This window comes from Alosa pseudoharengus, unplaced genomic scaffold (genome assembly GCF_046254945.1).
Source record: "Alosa pseudoharengus isolate Yale_2024_CS ecotype anadromous, Long Island Sound unplaced genomic scaffold, YU_APseudo_1.1 YU_APseudo_1.1_scf_1, whole genome shotgun sequence".
NCBI lineage: Eukaryota > Metazoa > Chordata > Actinopteri > Clupeiformes > Clupeidae > Alosa > Alosa pseudoharengus.
Window position 1 is genome coordinate 43765802 of NW_027468564.1, and position 24317 is coordinate 43790118.

At 41.1% G+C, this 24317-nt stretch overlaps 1 protein-coding gene and 1 long non-coding RNA gene across 3 annotated transcripts in view; one reads left to right on the forward strand and one right to left on the reverse strand.

Annotated features, from left to right (window-relative positions):
- Nucleotides 1–22422, forward strand: part of LOC143129466 (NACHT, LRR and PYD domains-containing protein 12-like) — a 43678-nt gene extending 21256 nt beyond the window's left edge. For both annotated transcript variants that reach the window (XM_076289914.1, XM_076289913.1), the window contains exons 4-10: nucleotides 493–666; nucleotides 868–1041; nucleotides 6916–7089; nucleotides 8484–8657; nucleotides 9680–9853; nucleotides 10281–10327; nucleotides 21243–22422. In XM_076289914.1, coding sequence (XP_076146029.1) covers nucleotides 493–666; nucleotides 868–1041; nucleotides 6916–7089; nucleotides 8484–8657; nucleotides 9680–9853; nucleotides 10281–10327; nucleotides 21243–21793 — 1468 coding nt within the window. In that variant the 3' untranslated portion in view covers nucleotides 21794–22422. The remainder of the gene's footprint in view (nucleotides 1–492; nucleotides 667–867; nucleotides 1042–6915; nucleotides 7090–8483; nucleotides 8658–9679; nucleotides 9854–10280; nucleotides 10328–21242) is intronic.
- LOC143129492 (uncharacterized) lies at nucleotides 16533–18235 on the reverse strand. The gene is made up of 3 exons (XR_012987991.1): nucleotides 17743–18235; nucleotides 17194–17469; nucleotides 16533–16889 (listed from the first exon to the last, which is right to left on the reverse strand). It is a non-coding gene; the product is annotated as an uncharacterized LOC143129492 (long non-coding RNA).
- Nucleotides 22423–24317: the final 1895 nt, after the last annotated feature.

Sequence of the window (24317 nt, forward strand, 5' to 3'; positions counted from 1 at the left end):
CAGGTAGCTGATGACTGACCATAGTGTTGAGAGAAAAGATATGTTTTCAGTCTAGATTTAAAAATGTCCACAGAATCAGCCTCTCTGACGTACAGTATAGTGGAAGGCTATTCCAGAGAGTGGGTGCATGGAAAGCAAAGGATCTATGCCCTGCTGATTCTTCTTTACAAGTGGAACAGTCAAAAGGCCAGCACTCATGGAGCGCAATCTTTAGTAAACATGGCATATAACTACAATTTATCATGTTTACACTTGGCAAAATGAGAGACTACATTCATTAGATTGTCTGATTGACTACACTATAGTTGCCACTTTGTTGTTATAGTTGCCATTCCAAATTTAAATGTTAAAAACATTTTACCAGGTCTATTTCGGGTGTCTCATACTGTATAGCTGGGAGTAAATCTTAATGTTTTGATAAGAGGCTAACAAAAATAAGCTTTTTGAATGGTCAAAAATTTTATAAAATATAGTGATTGCCTGTTTACTCAGGCACATAAACTCAGAAGAGGAGAAGAATCTGACTCCAGCCCAGTGCTCAGCTCTGGCCTACCTGCTGCTGATATCAGCTGAAGAGCTGGAGGAGTTTGATCTGAAGAAATACCTGAGATCAGAAGCAGGACTCCATAGAATGCTATCTGTAGTCAAAGTTTCTAGGAGAGTTTGGTGAGTATAGAATAATAAGAAATGTCACATTTGATCATTATAGGATTGCTTTCTGACATATTAGATGAAAGAGATGTTTCCATTTTATCGCTAAGTATGGTTCTGTGTGTATCAACATAAATACAAGTGTCATATTTAACATGCTATAATCAGCATTTGAGATAAGGGATAATACAGTGATACAAAGTTTACTCTCCATAGGCTAAATCGGTGTTGCCTATCTAAAGCAAGCTGTGAACTAGTGGCATCAGTGCTGCAAGGGATAGCATCTAATGTCAGAGAACTGGATATGAGTGACAATGACTTGCAGGATGAAGGAGTGGAGCTGCTCTGTGTGGGACTAAGAGATCCACAATGCAAGCTGGAGACACTGAGGTCAGTTATGTGCATTCTCTCAAATTACTACAGTATTATGCTAACAAATGATTTCCCTCATGTGTACAGTAAATGGGTGTGTATGTAAACACATGGTGAATCCATCATGAAATTACCTTTACTTATGGGTCATTCCGTGTGAAATCACCCAATTTCAGCGCAATTTGGCAGGTGACCCTCTCCGAAAAAATCTGAAAAAAATCACAGGTGTTTGTAGACCAAATCCATGCATAGATCTTAAATAGTATATCTGTATAACTAATCGTTGCAAAACTACAGCCCTTTGAAACTTCAAGTCATTTTAAGCATTGTGGTGAACAATCCTTTTTGTTCAACTTTCAACATTATTGGCTCTTTTGGTATTTCACACACATTATAGTCCGGTGGACAGAAAGGTGAACCCGGAAATGTTGAGTACACCAAAGTTTTACGATAGAAATATATAGTATGGGTCCCCAGCATGCAGAAACTGCCGGATGCTAATTTGCATATGTTGGGCAATTTGTGTAATTCAGCTAATTAGAATAAATTAGCATAATCGCCTATATTGATCATATTATAGGAGCTGCTTAGGCAAAATGGACAATGTTAGTATGTTTTTAGGGGTTACTGGAGATGCTGAGTCCATACCTGACATTTTCAAGATTGAAAATCACTATTTAAACATGGTTTGGTCACGTTCTTACTCTCATTAAGCTGATTTTGCTGAGTTTTTGGGGCCGATTTAGACAGATTTTTGGAGGATAAAAATGTTCAGTGTTCAGGAATAATTGGATCCTCAAGTATTTTCTGAATTCCACAATAATTTTGAAAATAGCTATTCACTGGCCCTCTGCTGTGACTCACAATTGAGTAACAAAGTGAAGAACTACAGTAGCCTCTACTACTCCTCTCTGTCCTCAACCGTTGTCCTGTCGTCATCTTCTCCAGATTCTTCATCCCTGTCCTTCTGCTCTTTTTGCTGTGTTAATATATTGCAACATGTAACATCACTGCCTTTGCAGAAACAATAATTAGTACAGGCCAGGCCTGCAGTTGCACTTTCCAGATACATGTATACAAAGTTTTAACCCAGCTGTGCAGTTACAGCTGATAACATCTAACAAATCAGGAGGAGCAACAGGACTTGAATCGAGGGTGGGCGAGTTCTTCTCGTTTCTTCATACCTGTCTTCTTACTCCATCCAAACGCGGTAATATCCACAGCTGGTGGATCAGGACGGTCTGGTGCTTTCCAAAGCAGCACCTGTAGATGGGCACGTTTCCATAGAGGAGCAAGTTGCGTTCTGTAGGAGACAGTGTCTTCAGTGCTGGAGGAGCCGGGAGTGGGAGACCTCTCCGCCAGGGATGGATCACTGTACGGGCCAGGGGGCCCTGAAGCCCAAGCCTTTGCATGAAATCATTGCCTCAATATCAACACATTATCAGGATGTAGTAGGCTATGAATCTGATTGAATTTAGTATTGGCCATCCCCAAAATGCACCAGAATACAGAAAATCACATCAAACAAATTAAAACATTTCTGAGGGAGGACCCCCAAACCCCCCTTCCACATATGCGACAATTAGTGGGGGGCCCTTAATACATCTGGGCCCAGGGGCCCGAAAGTTCATAATCCGTCCATGCTCACCGCTAGGTGGAGGCCAAAGCAAAAGGATCCAAAAAGAGCCCTTGCAAGGGGTACTAAAAAGCTTACAGAGGCCTTCAGTAGAGACCAGCCGTCACCTGGGCCTGGCTACGGGAGGAGTGCTTGCCTGAAGAGGGTCTCGATGCAGTGGCCACGGCGGAGAAAGACTTCACGCGACCGGGAGAGTGGCCTGAGGAAGCAGCCTTGGAAGATGAGGTGATGACGCCAGCCTGGGTGCTGACTTCACAGCCAGAAGACCTGGAGCCCCTGCCCCCGCCGGGCGGCTTTTGGCTGGAGTTGCCGGTGGCCCTGGCTGCGGAGCAGAGCAGAAGTGGAGCGGCAAGGAGGTGGAGCCGTTTGAGGCACGACGGTTGGGCAGCCTCGGTGGAAGGGCCCTCTGAAAAACTGAACTGTAAGCCTTTGGGTGCGTGTGGGAGGCACCATGCTGTGCGGGCGCCTGTTCGCTCGCGCTCTTTAGAAAAATAAGGGGAAAAAAAGTTTGTTGTGTGAAATCCGATGCCACGAGCCAGAGAGAAGGTCTAGGCCTTGGCGCGACCGTGGCGGAGTGGAGCGGCCGGGAGCAGCGGAGGACAGCTCTGCGACAAGGCAGCAGAGGAGGGATGCCATCGTCGGTAGCTGTAGCCTGATTGCGCAGCGTGGTCCGGCTGCGATGGAGCTGGAGTCTGCTGCCCCGACTGGCAAGACAGCGGAGCGTCGGAGGTGTGGTGCCGGTTACGGTGCTTAGTGCCGGGGGGTCTGTGGCAGTGGAGGCTAGGCCCCGCCAGGTGTTGGAGGAACATTGCTGTGGTGCACACTGCGAAAGTGCGACCTGAGGGCATTCGCTGGGGACGAGCGGCGACGGCCAGGTGACTGCCAGCACGCCCGCATTGGGCCGCTGGTGGTCGTGGTTCCTCGGGGTGAGTAGGGCTCTTGTGGTGTGTGCACCCCACCTGCTGTGTGGCAGTGCCAGAGACTTTGCTGGACTGAATGTGGGAACGCCCACTCCGAGGACGGCAATGGCTTGTTGGGGGAACTGTGTAGCTGGACTGTGCTTGAAATTCCCACAATGTTTTGCGCTGGGGATTCTGGGAGAACTTTGGGGTTGTTAATATGTGTGCTTGTGCCTTTATGGTGTGGCGTCCAACCCTATGTGTGTAAGGTGCGAGTGTTCTTGACTTCCCTAGCGTGTGCTATGTTCTGTGCCTATGTCCCTGCTCCCGACCTTTAATAAAACTTTTGATTAGACAACGCTGTCTCATCAATCGTTACACTATTAAATCTGCTTAGCATCATTAGCATGCTGCACATATTTGTTAAAGCTCTTGCATTCAAGTTGAATGATCATCTCAATACCAATGTTTCCCAAAAGGGCATGTCCCAAGGAGAACAATATTACCTTAAACACACATGAGGAAACTGAACAGTCCAATCAGTAGACTATGATAAGCTAGCCAACTATGCTACTTTGTTTACAATATTTCCAGGCTTCAACCAGACAGCTGAATGTGGTAGAGTTATAATAGAAATAGTAGGCCTAAGCTATAGGCTAATCTGCATAAAGTGTGCTCTCATAAATATCAGACATTCAGTATTCTCTCTTTTTATATCAGGATATAAAATATTACAGATATATTATATTGTAGTCTAGCCACCCCCCCCTTCCAAAAAAAGAGGTTTGTATCAAACCGTGGGTCACAAATCACGATATGAATCGAATTATTAAGTTGGTGTATTGTTACAGCCCTACTGTATATCGCTACAGCCCTATCCTCCAAAAATCTGTCTAAATTAGACCAAAAAACTCAGCAAAATCAGCTTAATGAGAGTAAAAACGTGACCAAACCAAGTTTAAATAGTGATTTTGAATCTTGAAAATGTCAGATATGGACTCAACATCTCCAGTAACCCCTAAAAACATACTAACATTGTCCATTTTGGCCAAGCAGCTCTTATAATATCATCAATATAGGCCATTATGCTAATTTATGCTAATTAGCTCAATTACACAAATTGCCCAACATATGCAAATTAGCATCCGGCAGTTTCTGCATGCTGGGAACCCATACTATATATTTCCATCATAAAACTTTGGTGTACTCAACATTTCCGGGTCCACAATGGGGCTCTATGGGCTGTCCACCGGACTATTAGTGAAACTATGTGAATAGAAGTACATTTTCCTGTTGAATTAAAAAATCCAATCGGATCAGACGTATCTTGTGTACTTTCCCCTCTGGAAAGCTATAAATTCATAATGTGAAAAGACATCATCACCTTTGAGGGCTTCTCATTCAAAAAGTATGTGACACAAATTCATCAGATTTTTTTCCTACTCATGAATGTATCATAAGGTCCATATAATAATCAGTTGTTTGGGAGAGGGTGACCTGCCAGCCACTGGGTGATTTGACACGGAATGACCCTTATCACTTTTGTGTACCCTGAAGTAAAGTGACACCCTTATACTTGTCAATGCTTACTTAACATAACTTCAATAGTAAATAATTTTTTCAGTAGTTTATTATTACCAAATGTAAACACATAAATCATTTATCATGAAATCTATGGAGTTACATTTGTGCCTCTTTTATGAGCAAGCTGTAGAACAATTTGACCATGAGCAAGCACACAAATTATATTTTGAGGAAAAATGAAACTCGAGCACATAAATCTTGTATTTGAGCAAACAGGAATCTATTATGTGCTCCTCTGCATGTTTGCTAAGATCAATATGTATGTGGAACAAGGCAACAGCAGCTCCCTTTCATTCAGTTTCACTCAGTTTTACGCGCTCACATACTGTTCCTCTGCTCCCTCTGGAGATATCTCTCGTGCTCGTTCAACTTCACCTGTCCGCTCGCTCACACACTGTAGAAAGCATTACATTTGTGCCACAATTGTCGACCAATCAGAAAATTCAGGAGAGATAAGTTCTCATTGGCTGCTGAAGTCCAGGGTGGGGACAATGAGCTAGCTCAGTCAGAAAGGGCTCCTACACACAGTTGTGCGCGTTGCAGTGCTGGAGACGCAGCCCATTCACTTTACATGGGCCTACATCATCCGTTGCCGAACTGAATTGTGGGTCCGTTGCGTCGCATTGCTCCAGTCGCTCGTGTTGAGAAGTTCATCTGTTGCTGCACCGACGGACGGCACCGGCCAATCAAGCCAAATCGACGGACGGCACCAGCCAATCAAATTAAGGTTATACCTTAAGTAATTTGCATAGCTACCGTTGGGAACACCCACTGGCATGCGTTGACGGAACGCAACTGTGTGTAGAAGCCCAAAGCCTAGCATCATTTACCGTCAGTGGGAAAGTTCAGCAGTCAATGAGAACTTATCTCCCCTGGATTTTCTGATTGGTTTACAATTGTGGTACAAATGTGTCTTAGCTTTCCAAAGAGGTCAAGCATTTGATTATAGGCCAAACTAAGTGGAAACAGTGGCCTCTGAAGCAGGTGCTGTGCAATTGCAGGCAAAAACTTGAAATTGGTATTGAGAACCATGCGGTTTTAATGCATTATAACTAATGATTATACCAGATTATATAATTGTGGACCAATGTTCTTAGGTCATTTTGTATAATGCATTATACCTCAGACCCTACCTACTCATAACTACGCATCCTGGACACTATGCATTATAACAACTTATGCTTAGTGATTTCACAAGATGGAATGATACTGTCAGGTTTTGGCTGGAGGAGCCAAGCGCAAAACTCTTCCAGTTTAGACATACACACTTAATTGTGGATCTACAACTAACAAACTAACAAAAGTACTCAGACAGGACAACCAGAGACGAACCGACAAGGACAGAGGAACAGGGGGGTAGAAATACACAGACTAATTAACAGAAAGACAGAGGACTGGACAAAACCAACAAGACAATAATGGGGAACAGGTGCAAGCAGAAATGGAGGGAAACTAACGAGACAGGAAGTGCAGACCATATAAGGAGATGGGCAGGGACAAAGAACGCTGACAGACAGGTAAACACAGAGCACATGGGGAACAGCCAAAGCAAACAAACACAGGACAATGTACAAAATGGCCACCAGGGTGGCACAAAGTTAGTCAGTCCCTGCAGGATCCTGACAGATACCTTAAAATCATTTCTAATGTGACAGCATGTCTTTGCTTGCTTTAAGTAAAGTGTAAAAATATCATATAATCAATCAATAATCTGAGATAAAGAGATGACATGATGCAGTTCATTCTTTATGTTTTTTATATTTTTGTGAATAGGCTAAACCGTTGTCACCTCTCTCATGAGAGCTGTGAACTGTTGGATTCTGTTCTGCGAGTATCGACATCCCATCTTAGAGAACTGGACATGAGTGACAATGACCTGCAGGATGATGGAGTTGAGCTGCTCTGTGTGGGACTAAGAGAACCACAATGCAAGCTGGAGACACTGAGGTCAGTCATGTGGCATGTAACAAATCAGAATTGGGCTGATCACAATATTTCAGCTGTCCCCTCATTCAGTGAACATATTGCCAATGTCTCATTACATAAAATTATCAATTATGACCATTTAAATGCAGAGGCGGACAGAGTACACAGCTTCATTACTTGAGTAAAAGTACAGATACCCTTTGCTAAATTTTACTCAAGTACAAGTAAAAGTAAACCAGTCAGATGTCTACTTAAGTAAAAGTACTGAAGTACTTGTTTTTAAAAGTACTTAAGTATCAAGAGTACAAGAGTAGCCTACATTTTCTAAATATTGCATTACTACTGCCACAGTGCTTACATTTACAGAAACAACCTACATGGAGTTATGAAAAATGTTAATGTTAATACCTTGGAGAATGTAAAAGAAAGTGAAAGTAAAATCAAATCATTTTCATCTTTTTACCATGTTGCCAGGGATGGGCTGTATTTCTAATACATGTATTTAAAATACGTATTTCAAATACAAAATACTATTTTGTAATTGAAACACTTGAAGCTAAAACTATCATTAACTTGTTCAGAAAATTGAAATAGTCTGGCGAGGTGGGGCCACGGGTTGGCACATTCCCGGGATGGACCTGCTGCGTCTTCGTCCATGGTTTCATCTCTTATCTAAATCTGACCATGGCGGCCATTGGCGGAAAGCTGAAGGTGATTGCTGATAGGCTGTCCCAATCAGTGGCGCCTGCACAATCCAATCACGTTTGAGAGGGAAACAACAAATTGAAGGTTTCCGAGATTTTTCTTTTTTTTAGAAGAAGTAACGGGTACTTACGGTTATGGATAGAAATGTAGTGGAGTAAAGAGTAAAATATTTGCCTCTCAAATGTACTTGAGTAAAGTCATGAGTACTCCCCAAAAATGATACTCGAGTAAAGTACAGATCCCTCAAAATTGTACTCAAGTACTGTACTCAAGTAAATGTACTCCGTTACTGTCCAGCTCTGTTTAAATGTCATTTTGGTAACACTTTAATTTGCTCAACACATGTTAACCATTAATACAACTAACATATGTGTATATTAGTGCTGAACAAGGTTTGTATTAAACATAATTTCGCATTTATTAGGATGTATTGAACAATTTCTTGTTCTTAATCAATAGGTCATGAATTCTTGGTAAATCCTTAATAAACATCCAGTTGGTATTGTAAGGTTACTGGTATATAGTATCGCTCAAAATAGGGAGTTTATACACTCCTAATATACTGTCAGAATATGTGACTGATAATGACAGAATAGTAACATATTATGACAATGTATTAGAATGCATAAGACATGTAAATACACCCGATTTAGCTTTTCAAGCAAATTTTTATCTTTAGTCCCTGTACTTCAACTGTATTTTTTAAACAGGCTAAATCGATGTCACCTCTCTAAAGCAAGTTGTGAAATGATGGCTTCAGTGCTGCAAAGGACTCCTTCCCATTTCAAAGAACTGGACTTAAGTGAGAATGACCTGGGGGATGAAGGAATAGACCTGCTCTGTCTTGGACTGTGGGATCCACAATGCAAGCTAGAGACACTGAGGTCAGTTATAAACATTCATAACACAGAGTAGCACCTTGCCCTGCCCGTCATGCAGTATACATATATATAGGGTGACCAGACGTCCCGAAAAATTCGGGACAGTCCCGATATCCCAGCAGTTGTCCCGAATCCCGAATCCTGCCCTAATTGTCCCGAAAATTATACTCAATCAGAATACTGAGTAGTTATTTTCTGATAAACATTAAAAACTGTCCGTAGAGAGGTTGAGTCGACTGCATGCAGCCCCCGACGGCAGCTAAGTGTCTGGATGCAGCCCGGCTACTTTGTTTCTTTTTGACGTTCTATAATTAGGCGCGAATATGCACTGATTTCGCGAAGCCGAGGACATTGAATTTGCAGGCAGCGCAGCAGGCAGAGCCAGCGTGTGTGCAAAAACAAATACGTCGGAAGTTCGGCCTAATGTCCATGTCGTTTTAACATAATCTACTTAATCTAACAATTATTTTATATTCTTACTTAATGACCCATACTTTTGGCAAGTCTTGTTATTGGCGTTAGGCTATTATCCCTATTCTGAAAGGTCTGATTTGCACTGCTACGCAGTCATTGTTTTTTTTGTTTTTTTCCCACAATGACATTTTGAGTTCATGATTTCTCTGTTGTATTTTGAGGCAGACTTGCTGTGTTTTGGTACAGGTTTGAAAATTCGCTGTAGGCCTACCATCCGCCCCCCCCCTCGCGAAAAAAAAAGCGTCCCGAATTTCAGCCAATCTCATCTGGTCACCCTACATATATACTAGGCATGTAGGTATTTTTGACTGAGGCACTTTCCTTCTCTTTTCCCTTAGAATGCATTTTTGCTTCATGCAAATTGGAATTACGCGTCTAGCTAGTACCTTCAGGGAATTATTTGTACTCGTACTCCATGCAGAGTTATAATGACAGTATTGTCTTTGAAAATGATTAGCTTTATTATTATTATTGATAATTATCTTACTGTAAATCTATTTGGTGGTGGTTATTATGGGCAGCTATTATGAATTGTTGATCTCTGGTTTCAGGTTGTCTCTTTGTGTGATCACACACAAGGGCTGTTCTCTCTTGGCCTCTGCCCTCAAATCAAACCCTTCCTACCTGAAACATCTGGACCTCAGCTGCAATCACCCAGGAGAGTCAGGTGACAGAGAGCTCACAGAAAGACTGAATGATCCCAATTGTAAACTAGAGACTTTCAAGTAAGTGTTGGGTGTTTACTTAGATGACACGCTAGTCTTCATCCATTTTTCTGCTGTAGTTGACACTTGTGGAGACTGGCTATTATCCCTAAAAGGTGTGCTGTCACACCGGTGTGATAGGAATGTTGGAAAATGAACGTTATTAAGAATATCTGGGTTCATTGAATTCAACATAGAATTTTAGAACCTTCAATTGTTGCGGAACGGAATCTTATGTTAGAATGTTAAAAAAACCACACCTTTAAGGGTTATTATTGTTTTCCAGTCATCCCTCTGTGCATGCATACGCCTGTGTAGCTGTGCCTGCATGCAATTGTGCATGGTCAAACCTGGCACAGTAATGTTTCTCTCTCTCTCTCTCTCTCTCTCTCTTTCTCTCTGTTGATCTACAAAAACAAAAAAATAATTTTCTTTCATCTTTCTTCAGGTATGACCATGGAGGAGAGTTTAGGAGTAAACCAGGAATAAGAAAATGTGAGTCACCGACTTTAATACTCGAATGATTTATTTGTTCTTTGTATTTGCATTCCTGAATCAACACATATATTTTGCACCAGCATGTGACCGCAACACGTACATTACTTTGTCTTTGCTGCTTCAAGGTCTTGGTCCCAAAACAGATTTGAAACTGTAACACGCACCACACCTTTGATTGGTGCTGAGTTATCCCATCAGAAACTGTATGATCTTGACCCGATTTTAGTCCATAATCAGACGTTCAGACGTAATCAGACAGAATTCATTTTGAATCTGGTCCATCCGATTTGTCAAGTAGACTCAGGTGCAGATTGGAATGGATCTGGAATGTATGACATATTTGTTAACTGTCTTCCAGTGAGAAGTCGAACATGTTATGCCAGGGGTGGCCAAACTTTTTTGCTTGAGGGCCACATGCAGAAAAATATGAGTCGCCAAGGGCCGACATAAATTAAAGGTGTCTTTTTTCGACAGTTATGTCTTTTAGACAGTGCAAAACATTGTATTTTTGTTGCAATAGTAGCCTACTTGATATGATGTGAATGATAAACGCATAATGATATAGATAGCCTGTGAGTAGTTTATTAGATTTACATTACACACATTTACTTGTCTTTGGTTTAATTTAAAATAAACAACTGAAAATCTCAGAATGTAACCTAAAATAGGTAGAATGCAACAGACTATGAATAGGCATTAATGTCTGAGTGAACAACACAGAAGGTCAAGGCAGTTTCAGCACTTCTGAGAGAAAGTGGCTGTGTAAACTAATGCAGTTTGGTATAAAATGTGAATGGCTTACATAACATAGCCTAATAAAACAACCTACTTTGGCATGATATGAATATAAATCTGCCTAACAAGTTACAATGTCACAAAGGTGGGCAAATTAATAAATAACACATTAACATAGCCCTAAAGGAGAAAAGGAAAATGGCAGTCGACAGCCAGCCAGTCTGACCATCAAGTAAACATGCCTGTGTATAGGCCTAATCTTAGTGCTTTAAGTAGCCTAACTGACAATGGGTCACAAAGAGCGACAAAGGTCCAACAACGACTTATTCAGTGGGAGCAGTGATGCTGGGCCTTAGACTGAAGAATAGCTGGCAGGTCAGGAGTAAGCCTTGATGTTGCGATGCGAAGAACGTCGCAGAGATGTCTGTCGGTCCGCCTGGTTCTTAGACGGCTTTTGTTCAGCGTCATTAGAGAAAATGTCTGCTCGCATATGTACGTAGACCCAAACAGGCTAATCATTCTGGTGGCATGGCGCTTCATGAGAGGAAACCTGGTCTTATCCAAACTCCGATAAAACTTTTGTAGGGGGAGAAGCTGGTGGCGACTTTCCAGTGACTCGTCGCACTGGATCTCAATAACTTCCATCTGCATACGCTCATCAACATCTGTCACGTCAACCGAGAATGGGGTTGTGAATAGCTTCATGTCTTTCTCAATGACCGAAAAATCCTGGAAGCGCTTACCAAATTCTGCCTGAAGAGATGTGATCACCGATACATATTTCATTTTTCTGGCAGAAACGTTGGCATTTGGGAAAGATGTCTTCAGCTCTAACAGTGTGGGGAAGTGCACTACATTAAAGTTGCGTAGTTGCGCCTCTAAAAGTTTGAGCTTGACACAGAATGCTTTCAGGTGTGCTTACATGTGAGACACAAGTTGATCTTTGCCTTGAAGACTCTTGTTCAGTGCATTAAGATGGCTGGTCAGATCTACCAAAAAAGCCAGGTCTGCCAACCAACATGGATCATTCAGTTCGTGAAGGGGTTTGCTTTTCTCTTTCAAAAACCGGTCAATTTCTGATCTCAGTGAATAAAACCTATGCAGAACAGATCCACGACTGAGCCAGCGCACATCTGAGTGGTAGATGACGTCTCCATATTCAGCTTCGACTTCAAACAAAAATGTTTGAAACTGTCTATGATTGAGTGCCTTTGCACGAATGAGATTGATTGTTTTAACCACCGTATCCATCACACCATTCACCTCAACAGTCTTAGCACAGAGTGCTTCCTGTGGGGTATACTACGAAGCACGTTAGACATATCTAGGCTATGTAGACATATCGAGGCTTGACAAAGCCTTGACTCAGGGGTATACGTTAAGTGATACTACGATTGCAGTTATGTGATATATTTGTCAAACTAGGCTTTCAGCTCAGATCTGTGCGCATTCTCGGTGTTGGGATGACTTTGGCCAATCGTGTAACGTGGAGACGCACAAGACCGCCTCTTTAAAAACAATTACTTCCGCATTCATGAGCGATAGCTTAATCTACACTGCGGCCATTTTTTGTGTCTAACCTATAACATCAAATAAATCAATTGCCATCAGTTGTTGTATGGTATGCACGTCCATAGTGGGATATTTGCACGCACAGAACTATTAAAGCGCATTCGAGATTCGAGATATGACAGAATCCTACACGTGAGAGAACTTCGTTTTTAAGACAATTGATTGGTCAGTGAGCGGTAGATTACACGATTTGAGCTATAACTTAGCACATAACCTCCTCCCGACCAGGTTTGGTTGACAGCATAAGATACCATGGTGATATAGCAACACTAAAACAGATCCACTTTCGTGTCACAGGATAGCCTGGCTTTGAGCGCAACATACCTCGCTAACCCACTAATCGAGATTCGTAGTACACCCCACCAGTGGATAATGCAGTGCATTTTTACAGCCTCAACTCCGCTTTCGCGAACTTTTCTGCACACCATAGAGGCCATCCAATTCCGCTCGCCAGTCATTGCTGGAGCCCCCGGTGGTAACTCCACACAGCTTGTCCCAGGGCAGGTTAATGTCATTCATAGCAGCCGATACAGCCTCGAAAATGTCGATGCCCCTAGTCGTACCTTTTAGACTCCTAAGATCAAGCAACTCCTCGGTGATGCCAATTGACGCCTCGTAAAAAAATCAACAGCTGCGCTGTGTCTGTAGCATCGGTACTCTCATCACATGCAATTGAGTAAAACTCAAATGCTCTTGCCTTTTCTGATACTTGCTGACTTAGCTAGCCATGGTGCTATTTTCTTGAAGTCTGTTTGCACGAATGCACTGATGTTTAGTTTCATAGTGTCTTCGAACATTATAGTCTTTCATCACTGCTACAGCCTCCTTGCAAATCAAACAAATATTTTACAAATAATACAAATAATTTTCCCTTTAATTTTCCCTTTACTTCCACGAAAAAGTATTCATTTTCCCATCTAGTCTGAAATTTTCTGCACTCACTCTCTATTTTTCGTCTTTTCACCTCCATCTTTAGGCCTACTGAGGTAATGGAATGCTTTGCTGGTGTCCATAGCAACAACAATAAGTAAGCATTTCTAACTAGTCTAGAGCAGAGCCAAATCTTGCTTGCGGCTCGCTCAAAATTGCAGCGCCACCCCGTGTTGAAACGAAAAAGTGCAATGTACACAGACTAACGGGCCAAATTACAGTTTAATTTTTATTAGGGCTGTCAAAATAACTGATTAATTTCGATTAATTAATTTGAGAAAAAATAACTGATTAAAAAAATTAGTGCAGATTAATCGATTCCGTATGACCTTTGACCCCGAGCCGTTCTAGTCAGTAAAAATTACACTGTAAAATGAAGGAGAGAGAAGAAAACGTGCTGCCTGGATCATTGATTGGAACATTTACTCTTTAAAAAACGGCCTGATGATGTTAATAAAAAATAAAGTGTTGAAAATAAAGTCCTCTGCAATGTCTGCAGCAAGGAATTTGCATATCACCGGAGTTCATCAACTCTATAGTCGCACATCAATGCAAAGAAATAAGTGTTGACATTGAGGGGAGTGTTAATTTATTTTCATTGTGTCCCCTAGGTTATATCTGTGGCCTGAAATGCCTTGTATGTGAAAAAAAAACTTCTTCCCGAAGCACTTTTGAATTTATTTCCTCAGCATATTAGGTCAGATCATAGATTATTATGGCAATTATTTGAACAGTGAAAATAATAATAAAAGAGTTTTTGAACTTTAATGTCACTAATTCTGATTATTCAATGATTCATTTGAATTTAAATATGTAAAATACTTTCACAGCAAAAAATATATATGCGATTAATTTAGATTAATTAATCACAGAGTATGTAATTAATTAGATTAATTTTTTTATTGACAGCCCTAATTTTTATAATTCATGGCGGGCCACTTAAAAGAGAGCGACGGGCCGCAGTTGACCCGCGGGCCGTAGTTTGGGCACCCCTATGTTATGCCTACTCTGTGAGCACCAGTGATGGGCAGTAGCTTATTACTTGTAGCCAAGCTACTAGCTTAACTACATTTCTCAGTAGCTTGGTGGTAGTGTAGCTATTTTCTGAAGCAGATAGCTTTTCAATAGCTCAGCTGTTTTTTGACCATGTACTGCAGTATCTTTTACAGAAGCTATATTTTCCAGAGCATTTGTGGAGCTCACAGTAGAACTTCCTTCTGGCCACTCATACATGCAAGTTCAGTTCTATTCAATGGATCTGACAAACATGATATGTGTGTCCAATTAAATCTGAGAAGAGATGGGCTTTGGCCCTTCATTGCACTACATTGGCTGGGAAACATTTAGGCTACTCTATTCGCAGGCCTGATAGCGCTCTGGCGCCACGCCGGATTTCCGGCATAGCCTACCGACATGTCTGCGGAAAAAAAAATCAGTATCGCGTTCGCGTGATCTGAGAGGCCTACTTAAGCCAATCGGTAATAGGGTAGGAGATGGTCTTGGGTTTTGGCCAATCAGATTGATCCAGCAATCACTCCACGTGCAAATTTGTTTTGTGTTTCCCATACACTACGAATGGCAACGCGAAACGTAGCCAAAGTCATGGAGTACAACTTTATGAAGCCAGGGGAAAACACCAAACTTGTCGATAAAGGTATAAAGAATAAATGGCGCTGGTCTTGGATAGAGGAGGTGGGTAGAGACGAAAAGCCCTTTGGAAGCTGGTGTCAAAAACTCCGGCAACCAGGAGCATGTTTCTGCACTTTGTGCACAAGGAAAATATTATATGGAACTACAATAGCGGGAATAAAGTGCTGCCACGGCACGAGTTAGACCATAGTCATCAAGCAGCTGTCCGAGCAATTCAACACACCTCACATTTGCAGGGGGCAACAGCCACAGCAGATATCCGACCCTCAATGATCGATCGCGTGGCTTGTGCTCTTTCATTGCCGAGTTTGATCTGTCGTTTACAATTGCTCATCCATTCGTCACTTTGTGTCAGAAATTAGCGAGGATAAACTCGCCCTTACGCATCTGTCTGTCTCGAGGCAACATGCAGGCTATCTTATTATACACTGCATCTCGCCAGAATTTAAAAGAAATCTGTCCGACAACCTTGAAAATAACATGTTTTCACTTAACATTGATGAGGCCACGGACAAAACCATGGATAAGATTCTAAATGTACTGGTCCGATTTTATGACGAGGATGCAGGCAGTCAGTGTGGGAACAGCACCTTGCCAGCAAAAAGGTTAATGTTGCAAATGCCTCAACACTGTTTAAAAAAATATTTAAAGCTACCTTGTGTAAGAACTTCTCCCATCTAGCGGTGAAATTCTATATGACAACCAACTGAATATTACTTTCTAGCCCCTCCCATTCCGAGCGCATTTTAACTCCTACGGTGGCCGTTTCATGCCAAGGTTAACATGGCTTCCAGTACTAGGCCTACGACTTCGTCCAGTGTTCCTTCCAGTGATGAGGTTACTTTAGAAAACAATTACACATTGCATTTAGTTATATAGCCAGTAAACATGTTGGTTATGACCTCTATGTAAAGTGAATAATAGTTTTACGTTTTCGTTATTTTGGTAGGCTACTATTTCATTGCTAGCATCAGCTATCAGGTTCCCAAACGAATGCATGCTAATGTTAGTACAGTATCAGTGCTATCGTTATTCTGTATGTGTGAGATTAATAGTGTAAAGGCCATGTTTACAGCGTAGCCTACTATTTTTCTCAGTGGGCAGAGTCAGAGATCAGTCGATGCAACGGAGGTGCGAGGGAAAGGTAAAGGAAGAGGGAAAGGTAAAGAAAAGCCAAGAGCCGGTGGCAGAGGATCTGTGAGACCTCCTAGGCAAAGAAAAAGTAAGACTCTCCAAAGATGACGAGGAGAGAGTGGAAGAACTTCCAAGACAAAGGAGAGAAGCAACGGAGGTTTGTGTTATTGAAAATAGTTTTGTATTAGTGTTCTTGTACTGCCTGTTCCTTTTAAAACTGTATTTAATTTATTTTACACCGGTACATCGTTATATTTTGCTTTCATGAAAATAAAAACTTTTAGAATTGATAAGAGACTGTTCATGCTGTACCTCATACATTACATCCACAAACTTATAATTAAAAAAGGAGCTGTGGTAAATTACCATTTTGAAACACCAAATGACAGTAACATGGTCAACAATGTTATTTGCAATATATTTATTTACAGAAATTAACAAATTATGGTATTTACACATGAACCCTTCCTTTTTGTATGGTGCCTTTGAAGCAACATGGGCCATCATTCTAAATTTGCAGTCTCCTGGAAAGCTGATCCTGTGGAAGACATGCAGTGTCTTTAGACATACACACCATTTTATATAGTTCAACATATTGTTACTAATCTGTATAGTGCTATTTTGCCTAGACTGAGTTACTGGCAAGGTTACATAAGGAACAATGAAGGCATGCACGTGCATCACATAACAAGACCATTGAATTTCGTCCACATCCTCCTCCACGATGCTCATGTCATGTAGGCTTTGTAAAAAATATATATAAATGCTTATATCATGAAAATATACAATAGAGAATGTCATCTAGGGTTAGGGTATAGACATTATGAGCATTGATGGGTTACCTCCAATTTCAGGGGCTTCTGCAATTGCGCCAAGATGCTCATCTGAAATGAATAAGCAGAGCGTTTCACAACATTTGACGGTACATAAAATGGTAAACACCAAGTTATTAAAAATATACTTTCAGTTATCAAACAACAATAAAATCAACAATTGTTGTCATGCCGTGACTGACCTGTCTGTCCCATTAGAAATGCTGGACACTTCTGGAGTAGCTAATACTAGAGGGCTTTCCCTTCATTGGTGTTGATGTGACTGCTCCCAGTTCTCTCTCATAGCTGGACAAAAAAGAGCAGTACATGTTAGAATGTCTCACTTAAACCACAAACAAAGTACATTAATTTTATGACCGTGAAGAAACATGTATTTTGGTAGATGCATTGACTAAAGTTCAATCAAAGCAGTTTTGTCCGTATTTTATTGTTCTGCATGATAATGACTTAGACCCTCATTGATCAGTCTCAATGGGCTGGCTGGTCTACCTTGCTCCATTCATGCTACCACTCCATTTACACCATAGACTGTATGTTTACACGAATAGGCCAAATTACCTGTCGAGGAGAAAGCAGGCAACTTCGGCGTCCCTTTTAAAATCCTTGCTCCTCACGAGCTCTTTCCATCTTAGAAAAGCCCCTCCAATATTGACTTTGGTCTGTTGTTTTTCCGGTCGCTTTGTCGTTTTAATTCTCCTTTTCGCTTGCTTGGCGACTTCTTTTCATGTCCTCGAGAATAGGTGTAATCCTCCATCTTCAACAGACTTTCAAATCTGCGGCAGTCGCGAGTAGACTAATCAGGCAATGAGTGTTGCCTACAAGCGCGAAAGGCGGAGCTGAATTTCCAGGAATGTCCCTCGTTGGCGAATGTATTTCAAAGATGGAGGCGCAACATGGATTCAGCCAAAGATTGTTAAGGCGGATCAAGATACTTCATCAGGAGCCACTTCCGGGAACCCGGATCGCACGAGGGGGGGGGGGGTCAAAATCCCCCTTTATGCAGAGCAGAGGCAGCGACTGCTCCATTGAAGTCTATGGGCATAGCTCAGAATTTTACCACATATGCTAAGGTCTTAGTTCTATAGAGTTAGGAATGTGAATTTCGGGCACGTTTTCATGATCCTCAAACCCTTGTGAACATTTCAGGTACATTTTTAGCATTTTTGAGCATTCCAGTCTGGAGAAAATCGACTTTATATCAGGTGTGCGCCGGTTATTTATGCCGCTGCTGTTGGCGGGTTGCAACGTACGCTCATCAATACGTCATTGACACGCCTATTTATGCAGACAGGATTCGATCCCCATTTCGCGCCCATAGACATGAACTACGACGAAGTATCTTGCTCCGCCTTAACAATCTTTGATTCAGCCATTCGCGCGACTTGCGCGTATGTATTTGGAATAGACCTCTGAAGTTCGCCTACAAAAAAGAACCAAAACGGCCATCTTTGCCCATATAAGGAGATCCGGTTGTTAATTGACGCTAACTACCTATGGCAAGTTGCATTGCAAGTTAGCTCTGGGGTAGCAACAATCTAAGTGTGCCGCCTTCACGTACCGGAGATCACAGTATCCACTCGAAGGCAGAGGACAAAAGTGTGTTCAGGAAAACGTCTGCATTTCAGACTTTTTCATCCCCGCGAGAGTTTAAAAGATGCAATAATTCAAAATCCCCATGTTATTTTCCCATAGGAAAAATCGCCAGATACCGGATGTCAAAGATGGCTGCTTTTTTGTAGGCGAACTTCAGAGGTCTATAGCAGATGTCACTCCCCGATGTGAGTCGCTACCCGATGTGAGTCACGCATGCTCAGATTGATAGGTTTTACGGCATAACGCCAAGGGATCCGACTGAAATCCATAAAATAATTCACTTTTCTGTTTCAAAAACGTTTTAGCTATCTAAGATTGTTTGATTGCTAACGTTAGCAAACGCCATTCAAGTGACAGCCTTTGTTGTGCTTGATTGCTTACTTAGGCTACTTGCCAGCAGTGAACAAACTTCGTTATGTAGGTCAATTTTTATTGATATTACAGAAGTCTCTCGCTAGCAGGCTACTTCAGCCTCTAATAGAACTGACATTAGAGATCATGCCGTGAAAATGTGATGCCTTACGCTAAATAATACATTACTGCTGTGTAGGCTAATGTCATTATTCTGTGGCTAACAGCACTGGTAGTCGCAAAGTAGCAAAGTGACGCATGCGCGACTCACATCCGGTAGCGACTCACATCGGGGAGTGACAGCAGATTCTACACTTACAAGAATACTTTGATTAGTAGGTGGAAATAATTACACATGAATAAGCACATATTTTTGAAAGAACAAATGGGTTTTTGCTAAGAATTAACTCAAAAAAGTACACAATGTAGCTTTAAAATAAATTATGCATATTTTTCAGAAAAATGAATGTCTCCTTGTTCATGCCCTTTAGTCAATGGTTAGGCTACTAATCAATTCCTAGTTTACTTTGGAGTATTATAATGGCCACCCACTGACCTTTCTTGGTTTGTCTATAGTATGTGTGGTCTCAATATGCTATACAAGCAATAAGTATGCAGGTAAGTGACTACTTAAAAGCAGGGATGGATTAATGAACAGGCCTACCAGGCCCAGGGTCCCAGGAGCTCTAGTGCTCACAAACATGCTACTGTAATATAGACTTGTATTGGGTTTGTTCATCTCATGTCTGAATGATGTCCATTTATATCCACAAAAGTCACCAGAATCTATTGCTTAAAGCAACACTAAAGCACTTTTCCTCTGTCGCACACATGCTATTTGTTTATTTAGCACTGGCTTTGCAAATAACATGTCCACAGACACGGCAGAGTATGTTGCACGATTTAATGAAAGTATGATGTATTGCAACATCAGATGCAAGTCAAATTTGTAGTTTCTTATGTCTCATTCCATCGAGCTACAGATCCGCTACCCGATCTGGCAAACTTACATAGTGCGGTTATAGCCGATAGAGGGCCGCGAAGCGAATGCAGAAGTGCCGTTCACCCTGTTACGAGTTGATGAACCACTGAAACGATTTTGGAAACATTATATTAAGGTACAAAAAACTCTTTGGTGTTGCTTTAAGGGACTATTTATCAATATCTTCTCCCAGGGGAGCACACCCCTGGATCCCGCTTGACAATTATGTTGATCACGGCATATATATATGTTGGCTTGGCCTCCCAGGTGAAAAAGTTCAGGCTCAGGATTTTTTTCTACTATCACCCCTGTATTCGGTGTAAGACAAACTAATTTTTCATGGCAGAGCTGAAGCAACAAAATTGTGCTTGCAAAGATGTTTGTGGTAGAGTCTGGTTTCTACTGCGTGGTTATAAAATAGGCTGTCAAATTTTGTTGTATTAGTTTTAACTTTCCCATGTTTAAAATAAACTGACAGGGTAGCCTCATTGTACTTCTAAATATAGTACCACAATTTCAGCCAAGTGGAATAAAACTGGGATAATCAAGAGAAGATGAAGCTTTTACATGCAAAAATACACCAAACAATGAAGATGCAAACATGCATGCACGCACAGCTTTTTATGCAGTTAAGCATCATTTTATATAGAGTAACTGGTAGCTTAGCTCACTACATTTTCTAAGTGGCTTGCCCATCTGGTGAGCACATCAAATATAATCCAATATAAAGGTGTAGTGTGAGCTAACCTGTTGTATGCGTAGGTGGTTTAAGAACACTAACCCTTAATTAAGCACCTTTTTATGAGATTTTACACAATCATCCCATGCTGTGCTTCAGTAGAGCATTCACTTTCTTTTGCTGGATTGATCAACAGGCTTCAACAGACTTTTCATAAAATGTGGTTGTGCTCATCAAGCAGACACCTGCAATGCACACACACACACACACACACACACACACACATGTTGATGTATTTCTACCCATAGTATTTACGGAAATGGTGTGTCTTTGCAGGAATTAATTTTCAGTGAATCTAATTTGTCTCCCATGCATTGAGCTGACACAACCATTACATGTTTGCATTCACTTTTACACCTCATTTTCTCCATTCTCCTCTCCTGTTATCTGTAGATGCCTGTGAGCTCACACTGGACCCAAACACAGCCAGAGATATCTTCCTCGCTTTGAATAAGAAAAGTTTTAGTCACCGTGACCGGTTGGACTCTTTGTCCTGCTGTCAGGTGCTGTGTAAAGAGGGTCTGTCTGGACGCTGCTATTGGGAGGCTGAGTGGAATGGTCATATGGCTTCGATAGGAATGACGTACAAAAACATCCAGAGAAAAGGGAATGGTTCTAACTGCAGTCTTGGAGATGATGACAAGTCATGGACTGTGAATTTCTGTGGGGAAATTGTTGACACCATTAACAGTGTTGGCACCTCACACCATGGTTACATTCACTCTGCCCGCCACAATAATAAAGAGACCAAGATACTTAATCCACCCCCCTGCTACAAAAGAGTAGGAGTGTTCCTGGACTGGCCCGCAGGTGCCCTGTCCTTCTACAGCGTCTCCTCTGACACACTCACTCACCTGCACACGTTCCACTCCACATTCACTGAGCCCCTCTACCCTGGGTTCAGGTGCTATAAGTCCAAACTGGACTTGTGTCAGATCACATGATCTGCTAAGCCTGGAGGAGCACCAGAGCCTGCAGAAGTGCCTCACAAACAACAGTGTGATGGCCGGGATAATGTATGGAATGCCGGTCATTATGGGAAAATAAGTCCCTTCAGAGCGAAAAAAAAACCCTCCGCTGGCGCGTCCGGTTCGCCCTGTCGGGACTTATTTTCCCAATAATGACCGGCGTTCTACATTATCCCTGACATAATACATAGCCTAATAATTAATTAAAATATTTATGACATGTTAATAAACACATTCCTAGGAATCAAGGAATTCAATTAATTTAACATTATATTCATAGTTAAATGTTTATAAAATTGTTAAGGAATAAAATGAAGGAAATATATGTTTTCTTTTCTCTTCTAAGTTTATGTGTCTGTGTGGGGGGCTAAACGATTTGCTTGATTGCTTTTTAGCACACACTGCATTATCTGTCATTTAATATGAATTATGTGTGTTGTATTACACTGCACAGATCATGCACAATTTAAATGTATAATATTTTGAATTTGTTGTATTGCGTGTCCATTGCGTTGCTTTTCCAATATTGTAACACATTCCTGCCAATAAAGCTTGTTTGAACTTGAAATAAAATAACTGTTTTCAGGTAATCTTCAAGTTACACTTCCACTTACATTAATTATGTAAGTTAATTAAAAAAATTACAGATAATTTTCCATCATTTTATATGTTGGTTTAGGTTGTATAGTAACAATACTGTAACTGAAACAGTTGGTGTTTGTTCATTTTTACCGTTTTCCATGCATTCATAGGGCAATATGATCATTCATTAAGGTATACAATTAATTAATTCAATCACCCTGTAAAGTATCATTTTGCAGTATACTGCATACACTGACTAGTCAGGTCGTTCTTTCATCTTCAAATCATTCAGTCAATTACTCTCCCAGTGAGAGACAGACTGATGCATGTCTGTGTGGACTCAGATTAATTTATTTGTGTGGTTTAATTTCAGGTGGGTTATTTTTTCCTCTCATTCGTTAATTTTTTCATTCATTCATGAACAATCCTTTGTCTCTCCACAATAAAGTGTACAGAGCACGGGCACTAGAGGTCAGCACTGGTACAGGAAATGTTTGAGTTTACCAAGCAGCGGAGAGGAGGAGAAAAAGCAAGAAAGAGGGGCGGGGTGAATAAGACGGAGAGATAGAGACGGAGAGAGAGATAAAGAAAAGAAAGACAGGAGATTAGAAAAAAGGGAGACAGAGAGTACAGTATGATTAACGTCCTTTCATAGGGTTCAGAGATCTCTCTGGTTCCTTAATAGTTTGGGTTTTTTTCCCTGCCCATTGTCATATGTTTTTTCCAGCAATCAATGCAGACTGAATGTTTGGTCTAAATTGTTCTAAAATAATTGTATAACAAAAAATGATTCACAAAACTGTGATTATGTAGAGGTTGAAATGACAAGTTAAATTTTCAAGTTTCCTTTTTTAAGTTTTGATTTTTTTTTTTTTTTATTCATGTGACATACAATTTTATTTTATTTCAAGACATTGGGCAAAACAACAAACAGAAGTGATATGATCAGATACTACACAGGTGGCATAAACAACAACCCGTGTTAATTCCATTCCTAGAATGGCTCACCATTGTCTTTCAGTCTTGAGACAATGCTACAGAAATGCAGAGGAAGGGTTTCATAAGAGACCTACATACCGGTACGTAAAGCAGTTAGGCCTACGTAAACGTTTTTGACATAATTCTCAATTCGGCATTATTTATTCATAAAACACTTTATGAATGTATGAGTTGGTGTGATGCTTGGTATACCGTGTGTACTGTGTTGTGTTGTGCCTTGCATTCCTTCTTTCGTCCATTAACGGTCCTCTTTCTGTTTCCACGTTTTGCTACTTAGAATGTGGTGTTATATCTCATCAATCACTTCTGTGGTAAATCTGTTTTGATGTTCTAGTTCTGCAGTAACTCAATTTGCTTGACCAGCAATTATATTTACATCAGCAATTAATTGCCTGCTCTGGTTCCTTCACCATTATGGAAAATGACCCACATATTTTTGCATGTTACAGTATGTTTTATGTTCCATGTTCTGTATGTTCTATATGTTTTGTATGTTCTATGTTCTCCTCCATGGGTTGGGTTGTGAGGGAGCCATCATTAGATCCATGTGTTTTTTCCCCCTGACTGATCTTTGGTGATAATGCGTTCTAAATGTTCTATAGGTTCTGTATGCTCTGTATGTTCTCCATTGGTTGGTTAGAACAGTTGGGTTGTCAATAGATCCATGTGTCTGTTTTCCCCCTCGTTGATCTTTGGTGTTAATGCGTTCTAAATGTTCTATAGGTTCTGTATGCTCTGTATATTCTCCATTGGTTGGTTAGCACGGTTGTCATTAGATCCATGTGTCTGTTTTCCCCCTCGCTGATCTTTGGTGTTAATACGTTCTAAATGTTCTAAATGTTCTATATGTATATGTTCTGTATGCTCTGTATGTTCTCCATTGGTTGGTTAGCACAGTTGGGTTGTCATTAGATCCATG